Here is a 12,707-nt window from a genome sequence, read left to right as displayed (position 1 = left end):
TGGAACAAGTTTGAGAACAATTGCAAGCTGGTATTTGCCATTTATTTCCAGAGTACATTGCTCATCACAGGAAATCTGCAAGTGACTCCAACTGTGATTCTTTATCCTCTCCTGTAAGAGAGGACTTTGAGCCTAAGACAGCTGCGGAAGAGCCCAAATTGCTCAAGTCCTCTCAAGTTCTCTATTCAAATCTCGTTCATCTAGAACAACTTCACTGGATTATTTATGCTATAGTTCATATCTGCAGGGCCTCTCTCATATTGCAACCCCTGAGAAGTAAGGCATTCACTGCTCTAGGGTAAAAGAATAGAAAAAGTAATCTTGGGTATTTTCTGTGAAACATATTTTGCAAGTATTTTAAAAATCAGAAGTTTTATTACCATCACCTCTCCCAATCCATGACAAACTACAGACCACCAGTAAGATTAGCACTGAAAAGCTGCTGATGCAATAAAAGACCGTAACTTATGTAATTGAAGCTGTGTATTTTAAAGGGCAAAGGCATCAATAATGCTGAACTGACAATAACAAAGATTTGTCAGCCTTTAAAAGCCTTAAATCTGTGTGGTAGACAAGCCATAGATTTTTCAGCATTTAATATAATTTTAAACAGTTTAATGATTAACTGATAATTGATTATAGCATGTTCAGTGGCCAGTATGTTTGACAGGTTCATGCCTATAAGCTATTTGTAGGAGTCTAAATACCAGTTTACCTGGGCTGTGGCCCCAAAGGAATAACAAAAACCTCTGCAATGTACAGGTCAGACCCTGTAGATAACACAGTCAAAGCTGGAATACTACCCACCAGGCACCCTTATCTTGCACCCAAGATAGAACAGGATCCACACTTCTTCCAACTGAGCTACCTAAATACCCAGAGGAGATAGGTTGATACAGATAAATCACACTTTTGTCCCTTGAGTCAAAGGATGTTTAGTTTTGCAATTTAATTGCCAAAGGGGCTGAATGCAGAAGTGCATCAAGAAGCAGCAGAAAACAAAAACAAAAAACCAAAAAAGCTTCTTAATTTGACAATGTAACCAGTCCTTCATTGCTTTGCCTTGCATTTTCTCTGACTCCTCAGGTCATCCTTCCCTTTAGTTCAGATCCTTCACACCACCATGCCACATTTTTCCTCCACTACTTACATTATGTACCACGCCTGAATATTCCCTGGCTTCATTACTGCAGGGAAACACAGAGTAACACCTCCTTATCCCACTCCTACAGGTAGGATGTACTAAACAACGTTTTTGCTCTAAACACATGAATTCTCAGAAGATAACTAAGGGTAGTTAAGGGCAGACCATTTTTTTATAGTGAAAATCAGGCTTAGGATTGAGTGAGGACAAGGTCCTAAAGGAATGCAGAAAGAAGGGTTAACAGTCATTGAAAGACAGACCAAGCAGTGTGATGCTGCAAGGACGTTTATTGACAGAAGGCACAGATATTTGTACTGTTTTAGCCTCTGCATAACAATTTCCAATTGGTCTGTTCACGTGTGATTTAGTACATAGCAGGACATAACATATACTTTCTCTTTTGTGCAATTACCTGCCTCAGCAGGCTGTTCTGTTTGGGAGGAGGACATGGTTTCTGCAGTTCCTTCTTTATGTATCTTTCTCAGTTTCTGCAGTTCTTTCCCACAGCTTTTTCAAACAGCTCTTGCTGTACAATCTTCAGCAATTTCAAGTGTACCGTTCATGTCGTTTATCTCATTCTGCTCTGCAACAGAGGGTCATAAGTGACTTGGGATTGAGCAGTTATGAGCCTGCTCTGCTTGTTCCTGGCATGGGTAAAAATGTAAAGAAACTACTTATAGGCTCCTTAGCCAAGAAAAACCTCTCAGGTGATATTTATCAGCAACAATGCTACATAACATATGATTACAATTTTACAATGTTCGGTTCCTACAGGTTTATTTTTATGCAAGAAGAGTGAAATATTAAATCCAAAATAACTCCAAAGATGAGGACAAAAATGCCTTTTTCATGGTTTGACTCATCATTAGGTTCTAATCAGGATTACAGCTCTTAGAGGCCCAGAGCAGGGATCTTTACTACAGCTGCATAAATTCAGGATAATGAAAATATATTATTTATACTTATGAAATACATATGAGATCAAGTTCTCTGTCAGGAAAAGTGCTGTGACTGCTGCTGTTGACTTGAAAACTGTAATATTACAAATGCCAGTACCAAACAGCTGCCAGGTGCTTTACAAATGAATTTATAAAGGTAACCCAGATATCATTCAGATTATGTACCATGAATTTGCTAGAAGATAAACAATTCAGTAAATAGTACTACCAGGATAGCAGTGTGTCCACACATTGAGACAGATGCAAGGTTCAAATTTGCAGATATCATTTGGGGAAGACTATTTAATACTTGACTAATTTAGCTAACAATTTGAAAAAGGTGCTAATTAAAATGTGCCTGGGGCTGTCAGCTGCTGCCAAAATTGCAGAGATGCTGCCATTGAAATGTTTCCACTTTGTTATTAAAACTAGCACTTGGACAGGTTCAGGCGAACAGACACAAACTTACCATGATGTTAGCAGGACTCACTTTTGAAACTTCCTGTATCTGATTATTGCAACATCTTGGACAGTTCTGCAGTACTAAGTCCATGATTAAATGGAAGTGACACTTGGGTAATAAAGCTAGCAGAAAGTGCTAGATCTTCAGGTATTTATTTTTTAAACCAACACCACCTTGGAGGATTCTATCTTTTCAGCAATAATGGAAGCAATTGATTTTTATCTTACTAGGAGAGGAAGTGAGAGAAATTAGATTTACAAACATTTAATTGCCTGTTGCAGCAGTGACAGGACTGACAGGACTCAGGAACACTGCCAGATACATTTGTACTGCTTGAACAGGTGTTTCCCCAAATCCTTTTCACCAATGCAGAGTTGGAGCATTACTGGTGAGATAAAGAAGCAGAATAATCAACAGAACCTTACTATTCCTTCTGCAGGAACACAACAAATCTTACTGAGAATGCTGCAGATTCAGACAATAGCAAGGAAGGCCTGCAGCTTCCTCATGCTGTGAAAAGCAGCTTTGTCCTGTGAGCAGCTTTACATGTGAGGAAGATCATGCACTCAACCAGTGACCAAGAAAAACTGTTTCTCTTCTAGTGACCACCCCTTTCAGTTCTCAAATCACCTTTAAAGCTGGACTGTCTGCAGTTCAGAGACACTGTCTCTGCCTCGCTGAACAGCAGAGCCTTTCAAGGTTCTTCAGCAAGACTGGAATTTAAGTTTCTAACACAGAGAGCAAAGATTATTGAGGCCAGAAAGGAGGAAAGGGGAAGCATTCTAAAAATATCTTCAAAAGAGTAGTGAAAAGTACATTAAAAAAATAAAAGAAACTTTGCAATTCTAGCTTTTTGAAGTTCAGGAATGATTCCCATCCCTGTAAAACCTTCCATTACCCAAACTCCTCTGGATTCTTTTACAGTCAAGTTATTATATATTTAGAGTATGTTTCCAAGGCGCTCTTTGAGAAAGCACATGCCGCCAGCATGCCTGAAGCACATGGCTCCCGTACAAATCAGTGACATGTCTGCTTTAGCACAGATACTTGGCAAAATTCAGGAGACCTCAGCAGTATAAAAACAGTTTAACCTGAGCCAAAGGGAAATGTCCTATTTAATCTGAAGGTAGGAACAAAAGACACCAACACTATATAGATCAACTGGGGAGAAAAAAAAGTTAAAAAAACTAGGGCCAAGAAGTTATTTTGCTTTTCAGTAGTAGGGAGGGTATTTTCTGCCTGTCCAGCTCCATCCTTTCAGCTGCTCAATTTTCCCTACTCCTCAAATGGTTCTCACCCTTATAAAGCAGTGTCTCTCAACTTCTCTCAAATTTTTAGAGTTTTACAGCAGGAAAAAGCTGAAGAAATAACTTTTAACTCACAAGAAGAAGATAGCATTCTGGCCCATACTCCTAGCCAGCTGGGATCCTGGACCTCAGTGGGCAGAACATGTAATGAAAAACCTTTTGTACCAAAATGCATATAATGATAGTGGAACTTGGGTCCAGCTGGGGTCCAGCTCAGCCAACCCCAATCGTGGGTTATGATCCTGTTACATGGAATGGAGCCACTAATGGAGTAGAAGGTGTGTTGGAACATCACAGAAGGGAAAGGTTTTGTTTACCCCATATCCCAAAAAGGAGCATAGGCCATACTTCATGACCTAAGTGCAGATTTGCCAAAACAAAACAAGACTTTATCATGAAAAATCATCTTAAGGTTAAGAGTATTTCCAATTTCAATTTTCTCCTCTTTTTCTTTTTTAATCTGAAGTGCTAGTTAGTATTCCCACAACCACTACTAGCATTTTTTAAAAGAAGGATTCAGTGATTTATTTGTTAATATACACAAAAACCTTCATGTGGCAATTATAAACTAAGGGATGAGGCCCATGTCATCAGCTGCTATTTATTAGAGCAAGACAAAACAAACTTTTACAAGCATTGCATCAGAGAAACTAGTAAGCATTTGATTTTTCTTGATCTCTCTGACCTAAACAGCTGATGGAGGAATTATTATTCCTCTGTTAACTTCCATGTATTTATTTTGCTAGATAGAAAGCTTCAGACATTTTTTTAGTCTGAAGTATCATTTAGCAATGTTATTTTAGTATACTGTCCTTGTTTCTCTCCTATTTTATAATTCTATCATTATACAGATGCAAATCTCCCAAATGCTCTCTTTCAAATAAAATGGAACTCAGGCTTTTTTAAAAAAGGTCATCTTTAAAATTATATCCAATAAATTCAACATCAGGAAAAATCTATTTTAACAGCACTTCTCCCTCATCACACATTTCATCTCCATTGAATATTAAGCAGCACAAATCAAAAGATGGGGCTTGTTGGCTGCTTCAGACTAGAGGCGTTCCCTTTCACAACCACAGCATTGAAGTGTGATCTAGTGGCATTTCTATAATTATCGAGGCTAAACCACAAGACATGGACCACAAGCACTCCATCATTTTCTCCTGACCCCCAAATCTGAGCTATCATTTTCTTCTTAACATTAATTTCCCATTTATGTTTTTCCCCTGCATCTGTACAGATACTGAAGAGGGAAATAATCTTTCTTCTTATCATAAATCAAGCAGTTGAGCTTATCAAGTTCAAACAGAGTCTCTGGATTGTTTAGGGGAATGAAAAGCTAAAATTAATTTTTAAATGTCAGAAGCACACAGATATTTCAATAACTTTTCAAGATATAAATTAATCAAACACATTTATGATAACGTAGAATTAAAAAATAAAAGGTGCCATATATCTTTGCAATTTCTGAAGACTGAATTTTATAGTTATTTAGTTATCCAACAACACTGACTGTCAAGCAAGAGAGCATTAGCATGACTTCAGTCAATGGGGCTACTATGCTGATGCCTCTGAAAATCTGAGAAGGCAGCACTGTTCCACAAGGATGAACAGTGCAGCACTGTGGCTCTCTGCAGCACTGTTCAACAAGGTTGTCCCTTAACCTTTCCCACAACATCACCTCGCTTTCTCCTTTCTTTCTTCCTTCTCTACATTATTCCCTTGTTTGGGCTGTAAATCTCTGCTGCTGTGTGGTCTTTGTTCTCTGCTGTTTTCTGACCCAGAGCATACTCAGATGCCCACTGGCCACAGTGACCAACCTTCCTTGCATACATAAATCCACAGGCGGCCACCTTCCCTGTTTTCTTAGTCTTTTTCTTTGCTTTTTCTGTCCCTCTGGATAACCATGTACCCCTTAAATTAATAAAGGAAAGTCAGATTGTCCCCAAATCCTACTCCTGCTCAAACAGTCCATCCCTCCCAAAAAACCCCCTGGGGAAGAAGCCAATGTTTTGCCTTGCCTCCTCCAGTTCAAATGCCTTGTGGCAAGCTTAAGAGATCCTGGGCACAGCACTGGCTGTGCCTCCTGCCCACCCACTCATCCCTCTGGCTCTTCCTACACAGGAGCAGCACAGTTCCTGCTCTCCAACATGGGATGCATTGGGATGGAATGGATAGTTATCTTCCTTCATGGGAAGGAGATAGCTCAGCAAGACTTCATATCCCAAAGTACCACTTTTTGTGCAGCCACAGGAAATCTGCCAAGAACACTGCAAGTACTTTCTTCTAGCATGTGGGGAATAATCCTTCAAACAAGAGAACCAGACTGGCAGGTCTGTCCACTCTGGGATGCAGAAAGTGGAGTGCTGCCCCTGCCATTGAGCTGCTGCTGAGGCCAGGCAGCACCAGCCTCATGGGAACCTGAGCAGGACCTGACTGGGGCTGGAGCAGAGTCAGGGCAGGGAAAACGGGGTTATACCCCACAGAGGAGCAGAGAGGCTTGGAGACCTGGTCAGACAGAGCTACAGCTCTGTCCTTCCCACAACCACTTAGGGATCACACATATGCCCTCCATACAAAGGCTGAGCTATCTCTCATACTGAAGTCTGTGTCTTTTCTCAGCTGATCCCAAAATTATGTTTGCTGCAGCTGACAGCAGCTCTCTGGCTCCTGGCATCCCACCACGTTTTGCAGGCTGCAGTGGGATTTGTGCTGAGGCAGGCAGGCAGCATGGAATGGGAAAGGCTAAAGAGGAGGCTGATCACACTGTCCAAGTGTCCAGATCCAAGGGGATGGATGTCATACAACAGTCTAATGCCCCAATAGTTAAAAGCAGATATTTATCTTGTATGTCCTCAAAAGGACAAAAACAAACTACAAACCAAAATGTGCAAATATGCAAAGTGAAACTGTCATCAAAAGAAGTCTCTCATCCTTTCATCCTTGGAGCATATAGAGGATGAAAACCTTCTTTCCTCCCGCCCCCACCCCCGCCCCCCCCCGCCCTATCCCAAGTGTGGCTCCAGTTTATGCAATATTCAGAAGCAAATCAGCACTAGCACAGGACAGGATAGGATAAAAATGGTCTTTTTTACTGTTGAGGGAATGGTTATGTACTGCTTAGATGTTGCCATAAAAGTAGACTTGAAAAACTGCCATAAAAATTCACCTGTGCAAGCACATCGCTTTCTTCCCCAACTTGGCAAGAACCATAAAGAAGTAGAAACAAAACACCCTAGTAGCAGTCTAGCTTTCAATGAAAAAAAATTACACATGCTGAGGAGATGTAAACCTTTTCCTATCTTCTGTAAGTGCAGATGGCTCTTTGTAAATATATATAGAACAGGAACATATTGTTTCTGTTCATTGTTTCTTAGTTGTTCCTGACATGAGGACTGAGTCTAAGTAATGTATTAGTTCAAGGACACTAAAAAACCTGTAAATGCTGGAAAATCCTGTGAGGAGAACAGCCAATGATTTCTGTGCACAAATCAGGACTCTGCCTCACTCCTGAGGTGCTGAAGTCCAAACTTGCGGCCTGGCATGCAAAGACAAGAGCTTATCATGGCAGAGTGAAGGAAGCTGAGACAGGACAATGGATACCTTCTACCCCACCCTAGAGAACCTATAGTACAAACTTATGCCAAAGCCACATTGTTAAGACATGCAAGGTGTGCTATGTTTCTCCAGTACATTTCTCCTCAGGAAAAACAACTTGAAATAGAGAATTTTGGGGGAACAAAACAAAAAATCTAATCCAACCACAAATCTGTGTCATGAATTGTTTCATACATGTCTTCTTTCTTCAGGTTAAATTTTTTCCCAGTCAATGCCTTTTGGTTACATCCACTGTGGAGATGGTTCACAGCAAGGCTCCTCATGCAGCACAGCTGGAAATGTGAGTTTCCTCTGTTGATAAAGTCTCTGGCTGTGATACTGAAGGGAAAAAAAACAAATAAGACAAAGCCCACCAAAACTCCTCTACATATGGAATCTCATTCAAAGGTTCAGCAATCTACTCTGTCCCATCACACACCATGCACCATGGCTATCAGGCCCTTTGCTGCTTTCCTTAGGGATCTTCCTCTCCTCTTCCTTCCATCCTGGCAGACTGCAGACTGGCATCAAAAACAAGAGCCAAATTATACACATATATGATGTGGGAGGCCTGTCTGACACTCTAATCTTTCTGTGCTGGTGTGCCAATGGAAGAGGTCCAGCAGAATTTGGCCACCAAAATTACAGCCCCATCTGAGAAACAGCGCTGCAGGAATTTTCATTCAGAACAAAATCTAATCCAAAGGCAGACTTTTGGAGAAAACCTGTAGAGGACCTCAAGCCAATAACCCTCCAATGCCAACTAGAGAGCTCATCTCTGAAGGAGGTCAGTAATACTGATGGGCCTGCCCTGTGGCCAGACACAAAGAAGGTGGCTGCCAAAAAAAGCCATGGAATGACCAGCAATTCCCTACTGTGATGTGATGGTACTTTACCTGTAGTGAAGGCTGTCAGCAAAAATTTAAGCCCGCAAAATATTTTGTGCACACTTAGATGCAACAGGGAGTTGAGATCAGCAAAGCGTTTGCTAAACTGGCTGCAGAGGCCCCGCAGTCTAATGAATAATTAATAAGCTTTGGAGACTTAACATAAACTCAAAGGGGGAGTCAACTAGAAACAGAGCTCTTGAGAAAAATCTATAACATCAAAAGCAAAGTAAGGATAAAAACAGTAAATCCATCTTGTCTTTGTTCTCCCTTTATCTGTTACAAGATGAAGCAGCAGGGAAGCGCTCCCTTTAGGCAGTGAAAGCCTCTTTTCCCCCTCATGCAAGGAAGCGTCCCACGCTACCGTGGTGCTGCAATGTACGGAGCTTCCCCGCCTTTGAGTGGTGGACTCAAAGACACTGCACACTTCAGAAAAAATCCTGTGTTTTCAAAGGCGATGAACTCCCTTAGTTCACAATGGCTCCAGCATTCCTGAAAACCAAGTTTCACACTGTTTTTTTTTTTTTTCTTGTTGTTGTTGTTTGTTTGGGGTTTTTTGTGGGTTTTTTGTTTTTTTTTTTTTTTCCCCCCCCATCTTTTCACAGAAGAGCATTTGTTACAGGCATATCCAGATAATCAATTAGGTTGGAAAAGACCTCTGAGATCATCGAGTCCAATCCATGCCCTAACACCACCTTGACAACTATTCCATGGCACTGAGTGCCACATCCAGTCTTTCCTTAAACACCTCCAGGGACAGCGACTCCACCAGTTCCCTGGGCAGCCCGTTCCAATATCTAATCACCCTTTCTATGAGGAAATTCCTCCTAATGCCCAACCTAAACCTCCCGTGGCACAGCTTGAGACTAGGTCCTCTCATCCTTGTCCCTGTCTGCTTGGGGCAGCAGCGGCACCTTCTTCCCTTTACTTCCCGCTAGGACGCTCTCGGATCCCAAGGCTCCAAGGGCACGGGAAGCAGACACAGCCCAAAGCCGCACGGTCGCTGCCGGGGCGGATCGGGGCGGATCGGCCCTCACGGCCGTACCCGCCCCCGCCGGCGAGGCGGGAGGAGCGACAGGCCCCGGAAACCGGAAGGGGAAAAAAAAATCCAAGGGCAACCCCGCCCTCAAAACCCTTCAATTTCCACCCAAACCCGCTCCGCCCGCCGCGGTGACGTCACGCGTTCAGCCGCTCAGTGCGACGTGTCCCTCGGCCGGCGGTGAGGGCGGCTCGGGGGCCTGGGTGGTCTCCGGCTCTGGGAGAGGGACGGGGATTGGGATGGGGCCAGGGATGGGGGATTGTCGGGACTGCGGGAGGCAGGGGGACCTCGGCCGGAGAGAGGGGAAGGGGACGCGAGAGGCGCCGGCATCACACCGGGAGGCTCCCGCCAGGGGGTCCGTGTGGATTAGTGGGAGCAGATCCCTCGGTGGGTGCCCTGCGTGCGGCGGCAGTGCCGGCACACGGCTGCTGTGAGAATAGGGCTCGGCCACAGCGTTCTCTCTCCGTGCTCATCGGCCCCCGGCCGCTTTTGGCGCGGGGGTCTCCTCAAACCGGCGGCTTTTGTCTATTTAGACGCCTCTGGCGATGTTCTCAGAAACACAGCGTAGGACGTGAGCTGAAAGCCCAGCTGTGATGGGGCTGTTTCCCTCTTCTGGGCTGAAAGGCACAGTTTTCCATATTTTTCTTTTGCAGTCAGAAATAGGCCCTTATGTTTATTTACTGAAACAGTGTCTTCGTTTCCTGCAAAGTGGAAGTATCTTAGGTTGGAATGTAACGCTTCAGGTTATCTAAAGCCTTTAACAAATTTTGTAGGTAACTGTTACTAATGTAATTAAAAAATTCTGGTTTTCAGTATATATGTGGAACCATCAGTACTAAATGTGTATGTCTTTGCAGGCAATCATGGATCAGGTAATGCAATTTGTGGAACCCAGCCGTCAGTTTGTAAAAGATTCCATACGACTTGTTAAGAGATGCACCAAGCCTGACAGGAAAGGTAAAGCACACAATAAACCAGAAGACAATCCTTATTTCGTCTTGTATCTTAGCACGTGTCTTTCCATACGTCACTTCTGCTGATTCGTTTGCTGTTTCTCAGCTGCCAATATGAGATTTAAACTTGAGCTTTAGGTGTCTAAATCTCAGTGTATTTAAGGTTCTGGCTATAATAAACACTCGTATGTAGGTGTGTGAGTGGTACTAAAACTCACTTTAGGAGAGAGGTTAAGTAGCTGAAATTCAGTGCTCCACAGTTGTCAGTCATTGCCTGACTGGGACAGGAACAATGTTGTTGCTGGTAGTATGGAAGAGGAGGTTTTGGACTAGAGAGGCCCTGGAGAGAAGCTGTAACTAAAACCAGAATGCAACTGGTCCTCTGAAAGTTACAGTGCTTTATTCACGTGCTCAGAGTGAACAGGTCTGTGACTTAAGTTTGCTATTGAGATCCATAAGGAACTTCATTCCTTGTCAGACTGGCAGGTTTCTGAGGGGCTGTTGGCTTTCTTTGTCAGCTTTGCTGTCCTAAAGTAATTGAAAATATCCCAAGTATTCCATTTTTGTGGGGTCTTACAGTGCTGTCCTGACATAAATTCAGATTTTCTATTTTTGATGTGGTATTAGAGATTACTTTCAGGGTTTGTAGGGATGTAAAGGAAACATAAAGGGATAAATGTTCTATGAATTGTCATTGTGGGTATTTTTGATTCCACTTATTTAAAAAAGATTGTGATCAGCCATTCTTTGTAGAAATCTGCATCTTCCCTCTGAAAATCTCATCTGTCTACTAAAAAAGTAGGTTTGTTTCTCAGCATCTTTGCAGATTTTGACGTGTTTCCACTATTAACGTGGCTCTGTAAAGAGAGATCTCTCCTTTGGTCTCTGCAGTGCACATACATATGCCATACATGAAAACATCCTAACAAATTTTTTTTTTGTTATTTTGCAGAGTTCCAGAAGATTGCCATGGCAACAGCAATAGGCTTTGCGATAATGGGATTTATTGGTTTCTTTGTCAAATTGATCCATATCCCAATCAACAATATAATTGTGTAAGTGAATATGGGCTTCAGTTTCACTAAATTCTTACCTGTTCAGCTTTAAACACAGGATATTAGTGAGCCCTACAGGACCCATGTTGTTTTAGTCTGTGCGTTTCACATGTTAGTGCAATGTGACAAGTATCACTTGATTCAAAGGACTTAATGAACAATGTTAATGAACTTTATGTTAATTCAGCATGCTGCAAAATATTAGATCCATAGTTCTCAAGGTTTTTTCTGAGTATTCTGCTTCAAAAATGAACGTTGCATATTTTGATTTCCAGTTCCTTAGTGTATGTTTGACCACAGAACATTTACCTTATTTGGATCCTAAATGCTCTTACTGTTTCCAGTTTATAGTTTGGGTATTCAAAGTAAATGGATGGATGGTAAGGTAAAGAACACTGAGTGGGTATGCTGTAGGATGACAGGGCACAGAACAAAGTTGGTCTTGTTTCATTTACTGAGTGCTAGATACATTTGAAACATTGTTTTATGTGTAACTGCATCCTGTAAAATCCCTTTTGGAACAAATGAAAAATTTGAACTTCAGGTTGACTGGCACCATGGTACTGACATACTAACGGTACCATATTCTCCAAAGCTAATGTGATCCCCTCTCCAGCACTGGGAGAGCTTAAAGACCATTCTGTGTCCACAATGCGTGACTTCCTTACACCTGTAAGAATGGTCATCTAGGCAAAGAATGTTTGAAAATGGGAGATAAGCTGTAATGGTTGTCTTAACAAGGCAGTGGTGGGAGGTTAAGTAAGACTTTAGGTGAGATCACTTGATCACACTTCATTAGTTGAAACTAATTACTTTGTTCTCTCGACAGAGGTGGCTGAATATTCATCATGAAGAAGACAGTTGTGACACCTGCTGCAATGATTTCACAGCTTTAATTTGTTTGATATTAAACAAGCTCAGTTTGCGTTTTCAAACATTCTTGTCATCTTATTACTTTTTTAAAGTGTGTGTGATCATACCTGTCTGCAGGCTTACTTTTTTTTTTTCAGTAGTAGTAGTTGTGTGCTTTACTTGTTTTGTTACTTCTTTTAACCATAGTAGAATCATTCAGGTAGGAAGGAAGCTTGGAAGATCTCTAGTCCAATGTCCTGCTTGAAGCTGGATCAGTGTTGCAATCTAAGGAGGTTGCCTAAGGTTTTCTCCAGGCAAATACTGAAAGCTTCCATGGGGGACAGCTGCATGACCTCTCTTCAGGAGCTGTTTACAAAGCAGTAAATTAAGCTTTGGAACAGCATTGTTCTAGCAAAAGCAGACTGCAAGTAAACAGCCTTTCTGTATTTTTTTAAGTGGTGTAAAAGTGTAT

At 42.0% G+C, this 12,707-nt stretch overlaps 1 protein-coding gene and 1 long non-coding RNA gene across 4 annotated transcripts; one reads left to right on the top strand and one right to left on the bottom strand.

Moving 5' to 3' along the window:
• Positions 1-6,923: 6,923 nt before the first annotated feature.
• LOC135300259 (uncharacterized) lies at positions 6,924-9,369 on the bottom strand. Of its 2 annotated transcripts, XR_010362128.1 has the most exons (3): positions 9,176-9,369; positions 7,889-7,970; positions 6,924-7,788 (listed from the first exon to the last, which is right to left on the bottom strand). It is a non-coding gene; the product is annotated as an uncharacterized LOC135300259 (long non-coding RNA). The 2 variants fall into 2 exon arrangements; XR_010362127.1 differs by lacking the exon at positions 9,176-9,369 and having other exon boundaries at positions 7,889-9,169.
• A 65-nt stretch (positions 9,370-9,434) lies between these two features.
• On the top strand, positions 9,435-12,318 carry SEC61G (SEC61 translocon subunit gamma). 2 transcript variants are annotated; one of them, XM_064419525.1, is made up of 4 exons: positions 9,435-9,555; positions 10,233-10,332; positions 11,281-11,383; positions 12,213-12,318. In XM_064419525.1, the coding sequence occupies exons 2-4, from the start codon at positions 10,239-10,241 to the stop codon at positions 12,220-12,222; spliced, it is 207 nt and encodes a 68-aa protein (XP_064275595.1). In that variant the 5' UTR covers positions 9,435-9,555; positions 10,233-10,238; the 3' UTR covers positions 12,223-12,318. The 2 variants fall into 2 exon arrangements, with proteins under 2 accessions (XP_064275595.1, XP_064275589.1); XM_064419519.1 differs by lacking the exon at positions 9,435-9,555 and having other exon boundaries at positions 10,211-10,332.
• The last annotated feature ends 389 nt before the right edge of the window (positions 12,319-12,707 follow it).

Source organism: Passer domesticus, chromosome 1 (assembly GCF_036417665.1).
Source record: "Passer domesticus isolate bPasDom1 chromosome 1, bPasDom1.hap1, whole genome shotgun sequence".
In the NCBI taxonomy this organism is placed as follows: domain Eukaryota; kingdom Metazoa; phylum Chordata; class Aves; order Passeriformes; family Passeridae; genus Passer; species Passer domesticus.
This window is presented reverse-complemented; position numbering and strand designations above follow the sequence as displayed.